Source organism: Paramisgurnus dabryanus, chromosome 18, assembly GCF_030506205.2.
Source record: "Paramisgurnus dabryanus chromosome 18, PD_genome_1.1, whole genome shotgun sequence".
Classification (NCBI taxonomy): domain Eukaryota; kingdom Metazoa; phylum Chordata; class Actinopteri; order Cypriniformes; family Cobitidae; genus Paramisgurnus; species Paramisgurnus dabryanus.
The window spans coordinates 4323691-4342383 of record NC_133354.1 but is presented as its reverse complement, the minus strand read 5'-3'; the positions used below and the strand labels follow the sequence as shown (position 1 = coordinate 4342383).

Sequence of the window (18693 nt, the reverse complement as noted above, 5' to 3'; positions counted from 1 at the left end):
ATATATTTTAAAATGTACAAAAAAATCCTTCTAAGAGAAAGAGCAGCATACATTTATATTTTGGCTGTTTTTTTAGTAGGGAGGGGCAACAAATACATTTCTACTTACTTACCCATACAGCAAAAATATTTTTATAAAAAAAAGTATATTTTTGCACTTGAAAATATATTTAATCAATAATAAATATATAGTTATATTATATAAAGGCTAATATATATATTTAATATTAACCTTTTTAAACCTGTTATGTTTACAGGTTATAACAAAGTTTTTCTTTTAATGCAATGTGAATATAAATCCTTTAAAATACAGCACACTACCCCTACCCAAGCTGCGCAGGCGGCAGTAGCTGCGCAGGCGGCTGTATTTATTAATGCTGATATTAACATTAACTATGATTAATAAATTCTGTAGAAGTGTTGATCATTGTTAGTAGTACTACTATGTTAAAATATACATTATTATAAAGTGTTACCCATTTCACTATATCAGAATGCTGCAATTACTGTATCCATAAATGAATAAAATGCACTTATGTATTAGTTCGAATGTAACTTTGTAAAATGTAAATAGTTACATTTTAAGGTATAAACTATTTAGACATTTAAAACACTTAGAAGCAACATAATTCACAATTGCTTACATTAATATTTTAGGTGTTAAGAAGTCAGAAAGGCTTTGTGGTTAAATGGTGTCCTCAGTAAAACTACCACAACCACACACACACAGATCATTTCCCCACAGGATGGTGACGTCAGTTGTATGGTTTTATTGATGTATGTCAGCTGCAAGGGTTTTTTGGTATATTTGTAAAAATTAATACAAAGTAAAATAAATGCTGTATTACAGTTTGCATCGCAACATATCTAATAAAGTGGGGAGCTTAAATGTGTGTTACTATTTAACATGAAACTCATTCTCTTGAAAATGCATGATTAAAAACATTTTACACTTTTTAAAATGGCAAACAAACATAGGCATATTTTACTACAAATACAACAAATTTTCATTTAGGTCAGGTATTAATTGATTCAGGTAATGATCTCATGTCAGATTTGCTAGTAAACAGCATGGTTTTGGTAGTTCAATGACTATTGTACAGACAGGAGCGCTTCTATTGTCACCCATTTTAATGTTACAAACATTAGATTACGACTGATGGCCACTTTGCAGTAAACCAGTAACTGATTTGAGAGACTGCAAATAAAACGAACCTCCCAGACCTGAGCTTTGGTTTGTCTTTTTTCCAGCTATTTTAGGGTTAGGAAGAACCAATAAATAAAACATTTTTTTTCTTTGAACATAAAGCACTGTAATTGGCCACGTTTGTGTACAACAGGTTCCAATTACACAAAATTAAGTATTATGGTGGTGCAAACAACTTTTTTTTTTGTTTGATTTATAAGCAATTGTTTCCTCATGGGGACCTCAAAATGTCCCCACAAGGGCAACAATTTGGTATTCCTATCTTTGTGGGGACATTTGGTCCCCACAACGTGATAATTACCAGGTACACACAAACACGCACGCACCTGCCAACACACACACACACACACACACACACACAAACACAAACCTCTAACCATTAGGCCACAACTGCCCTTTCTTTGTAAAATGATGTGCAACCAATGATGTGCTGTCGGTCTGCAAACTGATGTTTTTTTCTTTTTCACAGAATGCCCACCCACATTTATTTTCTTGTTGCATTTATAAGGCCACTGACAAGGTTTTGTCATTTAATTTACCTCTTGACAGACCAAAGATGGATCTGAACATCTTCATTGTTCTCCTTGTTACTCTTATTGCTAAAGGTACAGTACAAAACACTTAAGCTTATTTAATATTTTATTAGCTAGACTCTGACCTTAATTCTGTCTTCTTTTAGGGCACTCACTCTCTTGTTTTGTGTGTGACGGTGCGGCAGGTGTTTGTAAAGGTGTATGGACTCAATGTCCTTACTACATGTGTTTACTAAAAATTGAATTAAAACATTAAAAATAAAATGAAACCACACCACATCTACAATTGTTTAATTTTCAATAAGTGTTTATAAGCATTTGACAAAATGTAATAATGATATTGTAATGATTTTTTTTTACTATAATTATTGGTATGTACCAGCAGGGAGCAGGACAGTACAGTAGATAAAGAACAAACTAAAAAGTTTGTTTGTTAAATTATACATGAACCCATTTCCATATCGGACTCCCTCACAGCAACTTTATTTACCATGTGCACTTAATGTGGATTTTCATTAAGAATTGTAATTTTTGGGTGAATTATTCCTTTAAAGGTGCAATGTGGGACTTTTAGCAGCATCTAGCAGTACGGCTGTTGTAAGGGAGTAAAAATATATCACCCATCCATCCGTAGGCCCAAATGGCGGAAACCAACGCCATGGTGAAGGATTCTAGCATGTTCAGTCTTTTCCGGCGCTTGCAGATGACGTTTTGTACAGTATAAGCCAGAATGGTTGGGTGGTGGTGACCATTAGAAGACTGTCAGCAAAACCAACAACAAAATACATATTTGCCGTTTTCCTTGAATAAAAATGTTTTTCTATTTAGATGAATAAAGTGCCTTTTAAACAAGATTTTGTTTCCATATTTTGTTCTTTATTTTATTCTATATTTGGAATATTCCACTTCTAAACTACTAACTGGAAACCTAACTATTTTAAATAATGTTTTTTTATCTATAAAAGATCAATTTTAACGTCTGCAGTCATGCTTATTTAGAAAGAGTAGGCACATGCCTGTTTACATTTAAACTTTAACTTTACTTTAGGTGTTTAGTTTTATGAATAGGTTGTATTGTAAGTTATGTACAGCAAGTTGCATTCATGTGATAATTGCACTGAAAACATAACATGTTTACATAAATCATTTGATGAATACTGCACTTTAAAGTTAAAAAATCTATATTTAGTGTTAAAAAATAGGAAGTTGAAACTGTGTCACGATATAAACAGTTAAAAAAGTGTGATGTTGAAACAACGTTGTGAAATCAATGTTGAAACAACGTTGTGAAATCAACGTTGATTCACTTCGCAAAGCCAAAAGGTAATTCAACGTTGGTCCCTGATGTTGATTCAACGTTGAAATGCTGGGCTATTATATTATTAAAATATAATGAAAACATAGGATGGTTTCCCAGACGGGGATTATCTTAAACCAGGATTAGGCCTTAGTTCGGGAAATATAACTAGCCTTAATAAAAACATTAATTTTGTGCAAAACAAAGGGCGCTGATGTATTTTAAGATATGTCAGTACAAGTTGTTTTCAGTTTCAACAGCTCTTACATTTATTTTAGACTAGGAATAGTCTAATCACTGTCTGGTAAACCACACCATAATCCAATTAGGACAGTATCTTAACACAATATAAACGTTATTAATTGCTGAATATATCCAACAGGAATAGGAAGCTTGGAAAGCATGAATAAAAGCGACAAAGTGTGGGGCTACAAATCCGTTAGTACAGTTTGCAAAACCGGAAGTATTGGGAAAGCGTGCATGGTTTATGAATTTGTGGGTACGGATTGCAAAAACTGAAGGTAGGGTTTGCAAATCTGAGAGCACGTATTGTTCGTCAACACGCACTTGCACCGCCTGCAGAGAGAGAGAGAAAGAGGAAACTTCAAAAGGAAACTACAGGATAAATAACAGTAAGTTGAAATGACTTGAAAATCTGAATTGCTGCCTTAAATTTTTTGTTGAATCAAAGTTTTTTTTTACAGTGCGTCTGCATGAGAAAAATCAATCTGACCTGACTTATGTTTCCATTATGTAGAAGATACTTAACGTAAATTACTGCTTTATTTTACTATTTAACTTTGTTCTTCTTATTATTTTATCTTATTTCTATAACTTACTATTTTATTTGTAATTTTTGCATTGTATACTTTTCTAGTATAGTTCAATTTTTACTTTTATTTTATTTGTATGCAGCCCAGCTGCAAATGCTTTGGTAATCCAAATTGTCAAGCCAATAAAGCACACTTAAATTGAAATATTAGTTGACTCAAAAATTTGTGTAAATATTGTTCCTGTCAACTAATACTTTTAAGTTAAATTAACTCAAATTTTTAAGGCAACCAGGTCACTGTAAAAAAAATTGGTTTTTAACCAAATTTTAGTAAATATAACACAAAAAGGTTTATTATTCAGTAAATTATTTAGTATTATTTAGCAACACAATATTTAGTAAATTTACATTTTATCATGTAAAATTTGTTAGAAGGAAACTACTTAAATTTTAGTAAATAAAACTAACTAGGTAGTGGACTAAAAATAATAGGCTGTATACTTAAATATAGTGGATTATTTTTGAATCCACTTTTTTAAGTAAATTTTACATGGAATTTTAATACTTACTTAAAAATTGCAATTGCTTAAATTGCTTAAAATTCCACGTAAAGCTTTCTTAAAAAAGTGGATGCAAAAATTATGCAAAAATTTATTGTTCAAGTAAACAGTGATAAGGTGAAAAATGTGGCTCTAAAGACAATTTTATTTATGTCCCCACCAATGTCAAAATCAAACTTATGTCCCTTTTATTTTAGTTTCCTTTACTCATCAAAGCCTCGCCCCCTCTTTTGATCGTTCATATAAAAGCCACTGAAAGAGTTTGTGATTTTATTCACCTCCTGACAGACCAAAGATGGAACTCAAAATCTTCATTGCTCTCTTCTGCGCTCTTTTCACTGGAGGTACAAAACACAAAATCCTATTTAATGTTTTATTCGTTACAAAATATATTTCTAACTCATTCTCTTTTTTTTTTAGGACATTCACTCAAATGTTATGAGTGTTCAGGTCCAATAGGTTCTTGTGAAAGCAAAGAGAAGACGTGTCAGGACACTGAAACATGTTCAAGTGCAACAACTTTAGAATTCACTGGTGAGTTCAGTATGATGGAGGATACATTTACTGAAATATTATAGACTACCAATGGAAATTAGGGTCATTTAACATGAATGTTAGCTTAACTCAACTGAATGTTTTTCATTATGCTGAAATGTAAAAAGCCTAAAACGCTCATGTAAAGTATGTCAGACTTGTTTTCTTGTAAATTATCAATTGTTTATCACTCTTAACAAATTCTGATCAACTATAACGTTAAAGGAGTAGTCCACTTTATAGATGGGGCCCATTGACTTACCATAGTATTTTTTTTCCTACTATAAAAAGTCAATGGACCCCATCTTTAAAGTGGACTACTCCTTTAAAATAATACTATAGAATATTATGTATAGTTGTATTAGATAATTATTGCCTCATTACAACTTACCACAAATCTCTTATAAAAATGTATGAACTTCTTAATATCCTCCTCTGTCTCTCTATCTGTTGTATGTATGATGCAAACATTTCTCAAATTAAAACAACATGTAAACACATATGAGCTTTATAGGTTTGTGTCGCTGCCATAAACGTTACACTGTGACGTCCACTCTCCAAAAAAGCTCACAAAATCAAGCTATATGGGGTATTTTAAATCGCGAAGTAAATTCCTTCCTTGAGTAGAGTTGTACATTAATACATGAAGTATCATGAATGGTTTTCCAGGGGTTTCGCTTAATTACAAATAGCATTAAAACAACAGAAAGGAGAGTTAAGAAGGACTCAAAAGCTATTTAAAAGTGAAGATTTTTGCATGCACTTAGAGGGTTTTGCAGCTAAAGACTCAAATGTGTTACATACGAATGAAATTACTAAAGTGACTTCTGTGAAAATAAGGAATTTCTTTATATATATATATATATATATATATATATATATATATATATATATATATATATATATATATATATTTTTTTTATTGTTCAAAGAAAAATGTTAATATTTGTACAGAGATTATATTTTACATTTACAATCCCTAAATAAGGAATTTCAATAACTGACTAGTAACCTTTTCAGTACCATGACAAGGGAATTACTGAACCCAAGCATATGATAAATAAATGCTAATTTACAAGAAAACATGTCAGATGCACTTAAAGGGTTTTGCATCTAAACTCCTCATAAACTAATGCAAGTGAAGGGAGTTTCTTAAAAGCAGATTATTTTAAGCATTGTAAAGCATTAATCATATTATTTTTTTAGGTGGCACTGAAGTTAAAAATCAGATTAAGGGTTGTACAGTAATGGAGAAATGTATAAATGGATCTGTTAACAACGGAGTTATAAGGAAAATTATATCTACACAGTGCTGTAACACAGACCTATGTAATAACAAAGATGCCCCAGGTATGTCTTTTTATTTTATAAACAGATTACATAACTGTACATATGCTAGCATTAAGCTTAGGTAGTCCATAAAATAAAAGAATAAGATTTGTTTCTTCTACAGTTCCCTCTAACAGCCCCAATGGAAAACAATGTTATTACTGCGATGAGAAGAGTTGCTTCAACAAATTAAACTGTTTAGGAGATGAAGACTACTGCTTTACAGGAAAAGGTGAGAATCAATTCATTTTTTTCTGTCTTTCTCTGCATTATTATAGTTGATAATATACAATTTTTTATTGCACTATTTGTTCAAGACATATCAATATGTGATAACATGAATCAGAGAACATGGTTTTCTAGTTCAGTGGTTCTCAAACCTTTTCAGCGTGCGGCCCCCCTTGTGTACGGTGCATTCCTTCACGGCCCCCCAAAGAAAATTTGTGACAAAAAAGTAGTGCTTTTGGTTAGTAGCCTTATTTTTTTTAGGTTTAATTACACAGAATTCATGATAAATTAATGTATTTCATAAAATGTCATAAAACTGGGCCCCCCTGGCACCATCTCGCGGCCCCCCTGTTTGAAAACCACTGTTCTAGTTTACAGTATCAAGTAATCACAGAAATATATTTAAAATACATAGGATAGGTAGCCTGGTTAGCCAGACCTACATCAAGATGTAAGGTCTGGCAACTCTTCACACAAACGGCTCAATGCAAGGGGCGGGATATAAGGTTGTCCCTCAAAATGCCTCTGCACGCAATAGGATAGCGCTATGACGGATCAGAGCAACGAAGAAGGTGACGTAGTTACCGTAACCAGTCGGCAAAACTCCAAACACATCTTTCTTGCTTAAAAAGGACTTCAGTAGGGTTATTTGCTCTTCTCTCAAAGAAAAACATAAGTCTAAGTCCTCCAGAGTCGCGGCCAAAGCCGCTTCAAAAGAAAGCTGTTCGCCAGCAGCAGCAGCAGCCATTCAAGTAGGAACCGTTGCAGCTCTGTCGTCATCATGTTAAGCCCGCCCCACAGACGCTACACACGATGTGATTGGCCTGACCAAATTTTGGTTTTTGGAGCTGTTAAGTGTATAGACCAATTTAGAGTAGACGTCACAGTTACGTCACTGCAAGCTGCGCGCGCAATGCGGTTGCAGAAAAACAGTGGAAATGAATTAGACACGAGTGAAAAGAGCAAGATAACTCACTGGAAAATGTCCGGTTGTGCTGTTAAGTGTCAGAATAAGAATGCCAAAAAAGATGGCTTTCATTTTTATAGAATACCATCGTCGAAGACATCATTTGAAGATAAACGTAGGTGTTTATGATTACAATAAGCCCTTAAACGGACAGAATGGAGCAAGGAAATCATCTGGAAATCTTTTAATAATTAGAATAGAAAATAAGTAGAGAAGATGTCCGGTGTTCTGTCGAAGTCTGTTCCCTCCATGTGTTTCTTATAGCGTTTTTATCACGTTACAATTATAATTTATTAAGGAAGAAATAATAGAAAACAGGAAAATTATGAAATATTTAATAAACGCTATTATATATAATACATGATAGTATTGCTTTTACATGTACTTTAGCGATTCAGACTGTAAAAATATTTGATTTAGCAAAAAAGAACAATACATATACATTACATACATGCATATCAGTAGCCAAGCCATTTAAACTTTTTATCTATCTAAAAAAATAAACGTAACGTGATTAAAACGCTATAAGAAACATGTATTAAAGGGAAACATATAGGAATCAGACTTCGACAGAACACCGGATCCATAAAAATCACAGTTTAATGCTAAAACACTTCACAACCCTACTGCGGAGCAGTCACTTTCTGCAACCAGTTTGGCTCCGCCCACAAAAAACGTCATCTCTGTTTGCAAACACGAAATTGGTCTATTGTGAGTGCCTAGACTAAACCCTGGCAGCAAATATATTTTGCGGCCGCTAGGGTGCGTCTAGATTTCTAGGCTATAGGATAGGGTCATGTATTTAAAATATTTTGTGAAATCCATAACCATCAATATATACTGTATGTATTCTGTATGTGTTTTATCAGATTTCTGTGTGGTCAAGTTTTGAATGATTCACTTACTCAACTTTTGTTTTCTTTACATTAGCAACTAATGGGACTGTGTCTCAGACTGTTAAAGGATGTGCCTCTAAATCTGCCTGTGATGACATATCACAACAAGTGAAAGAACATCTTACGAGCTTGTCATGTTGTCAGATGAATCTGTGTAACGGTGCTAAGAGCGTCACACAGAATCTCATCTTTCTCTTATGGCCGTTCTTCTTCTACATCCTGATCCACTGAATTCAGCAGAACATCACATACAGCAGTAATGAGAGATATTATAGTGGGTTTAGTAAAAAAAAAATTACGATTTATGCAGCAGCAACAGCAGTATGTGATATATTTTGGTTTAAAAATCAATGTTTGATTTATTATAGCTTAATTTTCATTGTATTTTTGGTGTTGTCACAATGGTTTTGGTGAAAATATATATACTGCAAACAGAGAAAAACATGAAATAAAATGTAAACCCACTATACACTTGTTGTACGGCAAAATCTATTAATGATATTGTAATAAACACAGTTTCTAAACTAAGTTAAATAACTGTAATTATTGGTATGCACCAGCAGATGGCAGCAGATAGGCAAACATATGCAGCCATATACAGTACATAGCTTTTTGTTCAAGAATTTTTGAGTGCTTTTACCACAATCCACTCAGCATTTCTGAATATATATATATTTATTTGAAAATAGGACAAAAAGTTTGATATATAATATATATCATTCCCAGTCAGACCTACAATGGTCGAAAGCCTTCCAGTTTCCAAAGAGGTAGAAATACCTAAAGAATACCAGGCATTCCAGGATGTCTTTAGCAAGCAACTCAACTTCCCCCACATTGAACATTGGACTGTGCTATCGACCTGCTACCTGGAGCTTCACTACCCAAAGGACTCATCGTTCCCCTGTCTATTCCTGAACAGAAGGCCATGGAGGAGTATGTGGAGGAAGCTCTAAATCAGTTGTTCATTCGACCCACTACTTTCCCTGCTGCTTCCAGCTTTTTTTTCTTCGTGGCCACCAGCATTATAGTCTTGGAGAAGTTATGAGAGCATCAACTGTACCTTAAACTTGAGAAATGTCAGTTCCATATCTTCTATCCAGTTTCTGGGATACATCGTCGAGTGTGTCTAGCTCAATTCATTGGTCATCCCTTTTACGTAGTTGCCTGCGAAGTTTAGCCATCAAATCAAGGATACATTGCTGATAAACAGTACAGTAAAGCATATGATTGTTTTTAAATATAACGCCACTTAACACAAAGCTTTTAAATTCTAGGCTTAGATCTTAAAAGAATAAATTAAGACTTTTACTCAAGATAAAAGTTTGAGATGAGAAAGGCTTGTCTTAAATACTGTATTTATGTGTCGAATAGGAGAGCAGATTAGAAACAGTAAAAGTGTTTCACATATAGAAATAAGAATGGGCCAAATATGCTTATTGAAGGAGACAAATGCTTTTACCCCAATAATGATGTAGTTACATCATCTTCCAGCAGGGGCCACTGCAGCCATGATCATCTGCCAAACCAAAGTTCACCAAGTGATACCAAATGGTTTGAGAAAGCAGGCAAGCCAGCGTCCAGTTCTCAAAGATAAGCTCAGCACTGTTGATCAAAAAGGAACGAACTCAGTTATATATATATATATATATATATATATATATATATATATATATATATATTTTTTTTTTTTTTTTTTTGTGGAAAATGTCTTGTGTTATCTTGAAATAATCCAGTCCGGGGGGGAAGTGATGTTTATATGATTGTATAAAAGCTTTAGATTTAGCCAACACCTTTTTTGATTATTATGTATAATATTCTTATGAATTAATAATTAATTGTAAGGACCAAAATAAAACATATTTCATTTCATTTAACACTCTGCCTAAAACGTTTCGGATTGGACACCTTCGTGGGCCGTATGTTTGACACCGTCTGCAAAATGCTCAATGAAGTTTGTGTGCTTTATTTAACATATTGATCCTAACTGATTTTTATGTTGGTTCCCATTTGAAAGGTAATTTTCTTAACAAAAAAACATGATTCAAAGGGTCTGCTACAAATGTAAATGTCATTTTTGGCTCAAAAAGAAACAAAAATATTCTTCAGATGTTAAATGTTCTTTTTAAAACAATAATTTGGATTTGGAACAGTACTTGGGTCGCGACTGATGACGTTTTACAGGCCCACAAGAACACAAGTACAGACAAGAACGCATTGAAAAAGTTTAAGAACTGTAATGATTGGTATGTACCAGCAGGTGGCAGCAGATAGGCCTTTAGGTAGGCGGATAGGCAGATAGTTTTGTGTGGTAAATTTGAGTTCTAAGGCTACAAAATCTAGCAATTGGACATTTTTATTTACTACTCTTGGTGAGTGTAAAATCTGGGTACAGAGATAAAGACTGTTGAAACGGAAACCAAAAGGCAGACAGAAAATCACAGTCATAGGTATTTGCCCATTGTGAGCGGCTATAGACTGCTCTCTTCAAGTCTTTCCAAAGATTTTCTAGGATTTTCACCTTCCTATATATCCTTAAGCCATTTCATTGTTCTTTTGGTGGTATTTTTAAGGCAATTGTTGTGTTGAAAGGTGATTGACCGGCTCACCTAGCTGTCTTGCAGAAGGACACAAGTTTTTCTCAAGAATTGAATGGACCTGGCAGCATCCATTTTCCCTTCAATCCTGACCAATCGCCCAGTCCCAGCTGAAGAGCACCCTCACAACATTATTCTGACCATAGACATTATATACGTAGACACCTCATGACGTGCTGGAACGCATCAAGCGTCGGCGCCATATTGGATGGGTCTCCTCACTGTACGCTAGCACCAGTGTCAATGGGAGTTAACGGAAAGAAAGCCATACTATGGCCGTATTATTTTGTGCAGCTTACGGTTGCAATAACCGGCGCAGTATTGATTCCAGATCACATGGGATTACATTTCACAAGTAAGATTGAACAATCATTTTGGTTATTTTACGTTATTATTTACAATATTATGTCAATGTTCAGCAGGAACTGGTACTTTCTCTCATGATCTCCCGCTGTTTTTTCTTCACATTTGAAGGTTTCCCAGTGATACAGGCATGAGGAGGCAATGGGAAGTTGCTATAAAACGGGAGGGGTTTGTTGTGACAGAGTCGTCAAAGCTCTGTAGCAAAGAGTATAGAAGAACAATAGGGGAAACTCTGATTCGTTTTTAGCAACAGCCACTAGATGGCGCTTCAGTAACGCGGCCGCTATTTGGAAAGAAAATTCTTACAGCCAATTCATTCTCAATTCATTCATATTAAAATTAATTTAATACCTACATAAAATACCTAATTACGTAAAAATTACATAAAAATTGTTAACTAAGTACTTTTTAAGTAAAAGTAAAAAAAGTAGATGTTTAATGTACTTAAATGTAAACCAAAAACTTTAAATTATGAAAGGTAGTGGAGTAAAAATTATGATAATATGCTTTGGAATATAAGTTTTCCAAAGACAAACACTGATAAAATACAGATACTTGAAAATTTACTTTTATGTAGAAAGTAAACTACTGTCTGCCTCTGTCAATATGCCATACTTAAAGAGCATAATACAAAGTATTTTAGCATGAAAGCAGTATTTTTCAATGTGTGACAGCGTCCTGTATCATAACTAAATCTCTGCCGCTTATAACAACTCAAACCGTGTGAAAATCCGGTTAAATTCGACTTATCCAGGTTAACAGTGATATTTGTTATAGAGAAATTACTTTGGTTTTTGTTCTAATTTTATCATTTTTATAAGCCTAACAATCATGGCATCTGTTTATTTTCACCACATTTCTATATAAAAAACCTTAAGAGAGGAGGGTGAAAAAACCAACCATGTGGTCTGACAACTTTCTTTTTAAACAGTTTTAAACCTCTTACAGATCTATATGACATGCTAATAAATGTATAAAATAATGAGACAGAGATTTGTTATATACAACATTTACTTAATTATCATTAAAAACAACAGAGATGAAAATACAGTTTCTTCAGGGGATCAAGAAGTTTGATTTTAACGTTTTACTGTTGGCTGTTATGACACAATGAGTTGATGTAAAGACATGAACTGTATAAAATGTTTCCCTTGGGTCCGGTGGATTTTGAAAGGGATATTTACTTTTACATTTTGTAAAATGTTAAAAACTTGTGAGTCTAGTTTATGCATTAAACCCTCCACATCCTGTATAGAGTCATAAAAAACCACTGAAACAATGCTAAACCACTCTGAGCAAAGATGGATCTGCACATCACCATTGTACTTCTGCTCATTTTTATCACTGGAGGTATGAACAAAACTCAGCATGCATTCATATTTGATACACATACAGAGACTATTAAATGTCTTTCTCTTGTTAAGGACTCTCACGCAGATGTTATGTTTGCTAGCCTGAAGGTTACTCAGGTGCCTGTGAAGAGAAACAGGTGACATGTCCTGATGGATTTAACAAATGTTACAGTTCAACAGAGACTTTTTATGGTAAGTCAAGTTTGATAGAATAAAACGTTACGTGATAATCTTCTGACCATTAAAATATAATTAAAGTGGAAATGATCAAATGTTAATTTGGCTCACAAACATGGCATAATCAAAATGTTTTTCATATTAGATGTTTCTTATTTCTGTATTTTTTTTTTTTTTTTTTTTTTGCAGACCTCTCCAGGTCTGTCACACTTAAAACATGTGCAAAAATTTGTGAAATGAAGACTTTAGCAAAACGAGGTGGAGGAACGATTTCTGTGAAGTGCTGTGACACTGACCTCTGTAACGGCACAGGTATTTACCTTGACTAGTACATTTGCTCATTTATATTTGATCTATTTAATTTATCAGCGTTTCGCTACAATGTAACAGTTCAGTTTACGATGGGGTCATAAGTAGTCAAATTACTAGCAAAAAAAATAAAAAATTATTTAGATGACATATTTTATGAACAAAACTGACATCTTGTAGTCGTAAATGCGCAAAATGTATATCTAAGATGGCGAAACTTTCTTCTGCTGTTCTGGTCATGTTAATGTTAGTTTGGTGTTAATAAAACATTTTTTATCTTGATCAGATGGACTCTATAAGGGAAGTTTCATCCTCCTCCTGTGTCCGCTCTTCTTCCTCTTTATCCTGTTTCACTGAGATCAACCAAACGTCTATAAGATCACAAATAACAACTGCAACATCAGAATGTAACACAATTTACAAATTTAGTTTCCTGGATCGGGTTTATCCTATTCCCAGAACATTTCCACCAAAAACCCACAGAACAGTGATGTGTTATTGCTATATTACATCTGCACATTTTTATCTGTACAAATGAAGACAAAGTGAAAATTGTGAAAATTGTGAATGGCAACATATGTAATAAAGCAGACAGATTGAATGTGTGTATGTGTGTTATTTAACTATTTAAGCCACAGCCAATCTGTGAAAGAGATTTGATTTAGTTTTACCTTCTGATTTTATATATAGGATAGCATCCCGCAGTTGATGGAGATTTGTGGGATGCACATCCAGGGCACGAAGCTCCGTTCAACCACATTCCAAAGATGCTCTATTGGGTTGAGATCTGGTGACTGTGGGGTCATTTTAGTACAGTGAACTCATTGTCATGTTCAAGAAACCAATTTGAAATGATTCGAGCTTTGTGACATGGTGCATTATCCTGCTGAAAGTAGCCATCAGAGGATGGGTACATGGTGGTCATAAAGGGATGGACATGGTCAGAAACAATGCTCAGGTAGGCTGTGGCATTTAAACGATGCCCAATTGGAACTACAGTAAGGGGCCTAAAGTGTGCCAAGAAAACATCCCCCACACCATTACACCACCACTACCAGCCTGCACAGTTGTAACAAGGCATGATGGATCCATGTTCTCATTCTGTTTACGCTGCTTTTGTTTAATTTTGCCAGTCCTTATTGTATTAAGACCACACATCTTTTCATGTCATTTTATGGATTGTTTTCTTTTTCTTTTTTAATTAAACCATTATCACTTGGCGTAAGAGTTGGGGTGTGGGTTAGGATGTCTACAACGTAACAGAAACTTGTTCTAAACCTAAGCGACAATGATGAAAGACCCAAAAGATGTGTGGTATAAGTGAGCGGGAAGGACTGGCGTATCATATGCATGCAAAATTGAAATAGTGAAACAAAAATGTTCTCAGATGTTAAATGTTCTTTTTGAAACCATACTGACAAGAATTATGGCATCAGGTAGCAACTTCATATTTACACTTTACACAAGCCTTCAAAATATGTAAAGTGCAAAAAATATGCTGTAAGTCTGTGAACTCAATGCTCACCCACTATACTGTATTTAAGTTTCATTTTCAAATCACAGACTCGCACTCTTTTGATCAGTCATAGCCACATGTGGTTTCTATACAAGTATAAAAAAAGTTTCCATTCTCACCACATTTCTATAAAACAAAAACTCTGAAGATAGGAGGGTGGGAAAACCAACCTCAACAACTGCCAGTGGGCTGGCAACTTCCTTTAAAAACTGTGTTTTAAACCTCTTACAGACGTAAATGGCACGCGACTAAATGTATCAAAACATGAGAAAAAAATGATCTTGTTAATGTAAAAAAATACTGAGGTGCAAATAGTATCTGCCAATATAAAGTAAAGATGGCATCTAATCACTAATGGTATAAATCAGGGGCGTTGCTAGACATAAAGCTCTACTGGGGCACAGGCCCCAATTTTTTGCAGATTTTTTTTTGAAAGCCTGCTGTGTGCGAGAAGTTTGTAACACTTCTATACAATGTAATTTGCTTAACCCACTATTCTAGTGCAACAGTTACTGCGAAAGATACATATAAAAGTGTAATCTTCATCATACCTAACATTATTAACATGTTTGAAAGCATAAATGGCAAATGTTTGAAAATAATGACAGCAGAGAAATATTTTCTACATTATATGATTATTAACTTATTTTTACAAGAATATTTTAAGAAACCATTGATTTTATGACTGCTATACTAAATAATCTCAGTCATAGTTACTGCTAACTGTTATGTAAGTTAGTGTTTTTGCCGCGATTGTCTTTGTAAAGGAATACACTAGTTAACTTCTAAAACTTGAGATTTACACCGGGGACCTAAAGATTTACGCTGGGGCACGTGCCCCAGTAAAAGGGGTCTAGCGACGCCCCTGGTATAAATATATCGCTGGAATAAGTGCAGATTAGATCATTTATGATACAAAGCAAATGTGCTTTATTACAGTAGTAGCAGTAAGTATGCCTGACAGGGAACAGATGTATCACCAAAAAATATATAGAAAATAATACCTTGTAGATAATTGCTATGTTTCTATGGGTGTGCCCACTGTTTTTGGACACTTTCCATTTAGACAGTTTTACAGTATCCAGTACTACAGTAGAGTTTGGGCTTTTCAGAGTATTGTTTTGTATATGTGGGATTTTCTCTGCAATTAATAAGACATAATGAAGTGTATTACAACATCTGTGATTTACTCTTTACCCTTATAATGTGAATTACTGAAGTGCATGCAAGACAAACACAATTATTTGGTTTGTAAAAGTACTTTAAGTAACAGTGATGTAAAGATTTAAACTAAATCAATAAAATGTGTCTGAGTTATTTTAATGTTTTACCGTTGGCTGTTATGACACAATGAGTTGAATTATAAAGTATAAAATGTTTTCCTTGGGTCCCGTGGATTCTGAAAATGATATTTACTGCATTAAGCTTTTTGTAAATTGTTAAAAACTTGTCTAGTTTAGTCTGTTCATTGAACCCTCCCCTTTCCAGTAATAAAAAAAACCTGAAACATTGCTTAACCATCCCAACCCTGAGCAAAGATGGATCTGCACATCACCATTGTACATCTGCTCATTTTCATCACTGGAGGTATGAACAAAACTTAGCATGCATTCATATTTGATACACATACAGAGACTATTAAATCTCTTTCTCTCTCTCTTGTTTTAACTCTAGGACTCTCACGCAGATGTTATGTGTGTGCGCCTGAAGATAAATCAGGTGCCTGTGAAGAGAAACAGGTGACATGTCCTCATGGATTTGACAAATGTTTCAGTTCAACAGGGACAGGTTTTTATAGTAAGTCCAGTTTGATAGAATAAAAAGTTACGTGATAATCTACTGACCATTAAAGTATTGAAGTGGAAATGATCAAATGTGAATTTAATCATTGTGAATTTGCAAACATGCCATAATAGAAATGTTTCTTATAGGGCTTACATTTTCTTATTTTATATACATGGCTTGTTTCTTTAGACGCTATGGATGTCAAAATAAAAAGCTGTGAAGAAGATTGTGAAACGAAGACCATAGTACTACGTGGAGGGGTTGTTTCTTCTACATGCTGTGACACTGACCTCTGTAACCGCACAGGTATTTACCTTGACTTGTCCATTTGCTCATTTATATATATCACAAATCTTTTCACGTTGCGTTTAAGAGCAAAAAGCTGCTGATTGCAAAATACAGCCAACTATCTACAGCTATTATTAAAACAGCAAAGAATTTTGGTAACACTTTCTATAAAGCCCATGCTTATATAATGAATTATAACCCCCTTTATAATTATTTATAGGCAGTTATTACTATTCTATAAATATATTTATAAAGACACAACAACACATAAACCCCATTATAAGGACAGTATAGTTACATTTATAATATATTTTTTATTACTTATAAGTGATACATTTGGATTTCAATGTGCATGCTCATAATCCACTATAAAATGATTTATAACGAATCAGTTTTATACTTCCATGTACAAGTTATTTATAAAGATGCAGCCTGCATTGCTATAATGTCATTATATTATAGTTAAGACTTAATTAATCATGCAGATTTAGTTCTATTTCAAATACCTGATTTGATTTATATTGTTGTAGTAAAGTCTGTAATGTCTGAATCATACTTACTGTGCAGTACACTTATAGTTAAGTATTTGTACAGTATTGATTATTTCATTACAACACAATAGTCATGACTATATACATTTAAATTTAAACTGATAATATCATGTGTAAATGTGTCAAGTTTAGCTAAGATGGGAAACTTTCTTCTGCTGTTCTGGTCATGTTGATGTTAGTTTGGTGTTAATAAAACATTTTGTGTCTTGATCAGATGGACTTCATAAGGGAAGTTTCATCCTCCTCATGTGTCCACTCTTCTTCCTCATCATCTTGTTTCACTGAAATCATCTGAACTTTTGAGTTTATATGATCAAAAACAACAACTGCAACAACAAAATGTAACACAATAAAAAATTTTGTTTTCTATATAAGGCTTGCTTCTTGCAAAATGCTGTATCTATTAATCATTAAAATGCACTTTGTTTGTTATGTTTGTTAGTATAACTATTCAGAGATTTTAAATGCTTAGAAATCTTAGTTGGACAGATTTAATGTTTAAATTGTGTGTTGATATACCCACACAACACTTTAAAAATGTCTGGGTTATTTTTGACCCATAATGGGTAAATATTGTACAGAACACACCGCTGCGTTAAAATTGACCCAACATTGATGCTGTATTATACAATTGCAATAAAGTGAACAGCTTGACTGTGTGTATGTGTGTTACTAACATGTAATAATAATAGAGCTCGTGATTTTCTTAAATATATAATGTTTCAAAAATGTTTTTTGAGATTGCAAACTTTCCAGCCTGATTTCACAAGAATTCGTACATATTTTACGAGTTGGCTAATTCGTATGAATTAGTACGAAGTTGATCGTGCAAAAACATACGATTATCATAAAAAAACAATAACGAAACCCTGCCCCTAACCCCATTGTCACAGGTGTCAAGGCAAATCATTAAAAAAATTATGAATGTGGTCATACAAATTAATACGAATTTGCCACCTTTTAAAATATGTACGAATTGCCATGAGATAGCATTGAAACTTTCATATACATCACTGCACCTACATCAAAACTTTTCTTTTCTTTAAAAGCATCTTGCTGTGGTCATCGAAATCTTTTTTCCTGCTGAATCTGCACAAAGAGCCTCAGAAATTTGCTTTGATTTCGTTTTAGCTTCACATGCAATTCAAACACACATTTTGAGGTGTGTTGAGCAAAATCTTTTAATTCAACTGGAAAAAGGAAGCAAGTTAAATCTCTAGAGTGAATAAGAATGAAAACATTAACGCTCTGGTTTCATAAAAAGTTGCAATTAATATTATCTGACCACCACAGAAATATACTGTTGATAGATTAAAAAAAGGCAAAAACAAAGTGTAATATTAAAAGAGCTGCTAAATGTTAGTAAATGTTAATTATGTTAATTAGTTAATTATGTTAACTTAGTTAATGTTATACGTCTGTTTTCCAGGCTCTAT

General features: G+C 33.6%; 1 protein-coding gene and 2 long non-coding RNA genes across 3 annotated transcripts; all 3 read left to right on the top strand.

The window, feature by feature from the left end:
• Nucleotides 1-4661: 4661 nt before the first annotated feature.
• On the top strand, nucleotides 4662-8828 carry LOC135721522 (urokinase plasminogen activator surface receptor-like). Its single transcript, XM_065243823.2, has 5 exons — nucleotides 4662-4712; nucleotides 4789-4902; nucleotides 6109-6252; nucleotides 6356-6463; nucleotides 8357-8828. The coding sequence occupies exons 1-5, from the start codon at nucleotides 4664-4666 to the stop codon at nucleotides 8551-8553; spliced, it is 612 nt and encodes a 203-aa protein (XP_065099895.1). The 5' UTR covers nucleotides 4662-4663; the 3' UTR covers nucleotides 8554-8828.
• Nucleotides 8829-12529: 3701 nt separating this feature from the next.
• On the top strand, nucleotides 12530-13711 carry LOC135721790 (uncharacterized). Its single transcript, XR_010521576.2, has 4 exons — nucleotides 12530-12629; nucleotides 12704-12823; nucleotides 12998-13120; nucleotides 13404-13711. It is a non-coding gene; the product is annotated as an uncharacterized lncRNA (long non-coding RNA).
• Nucleotides 13712-16145: 2434 nt separating this feature from the next.
• LOC135721791 (uncharacterized) lies at nucleotides 16146-16743 on the top strand. Its single transcript, XR_010521577.1, has 3 exons — nucleotides 16146-16220; nucleotides 16308-16430; nucleotides 16608-16743. It is a non-coding gene; the product is annotated as an uncharacterized lncRNA (long non-coding RNA).
• Nucleotides 16744-18693: the final 1950 nt, after the last annotated feature.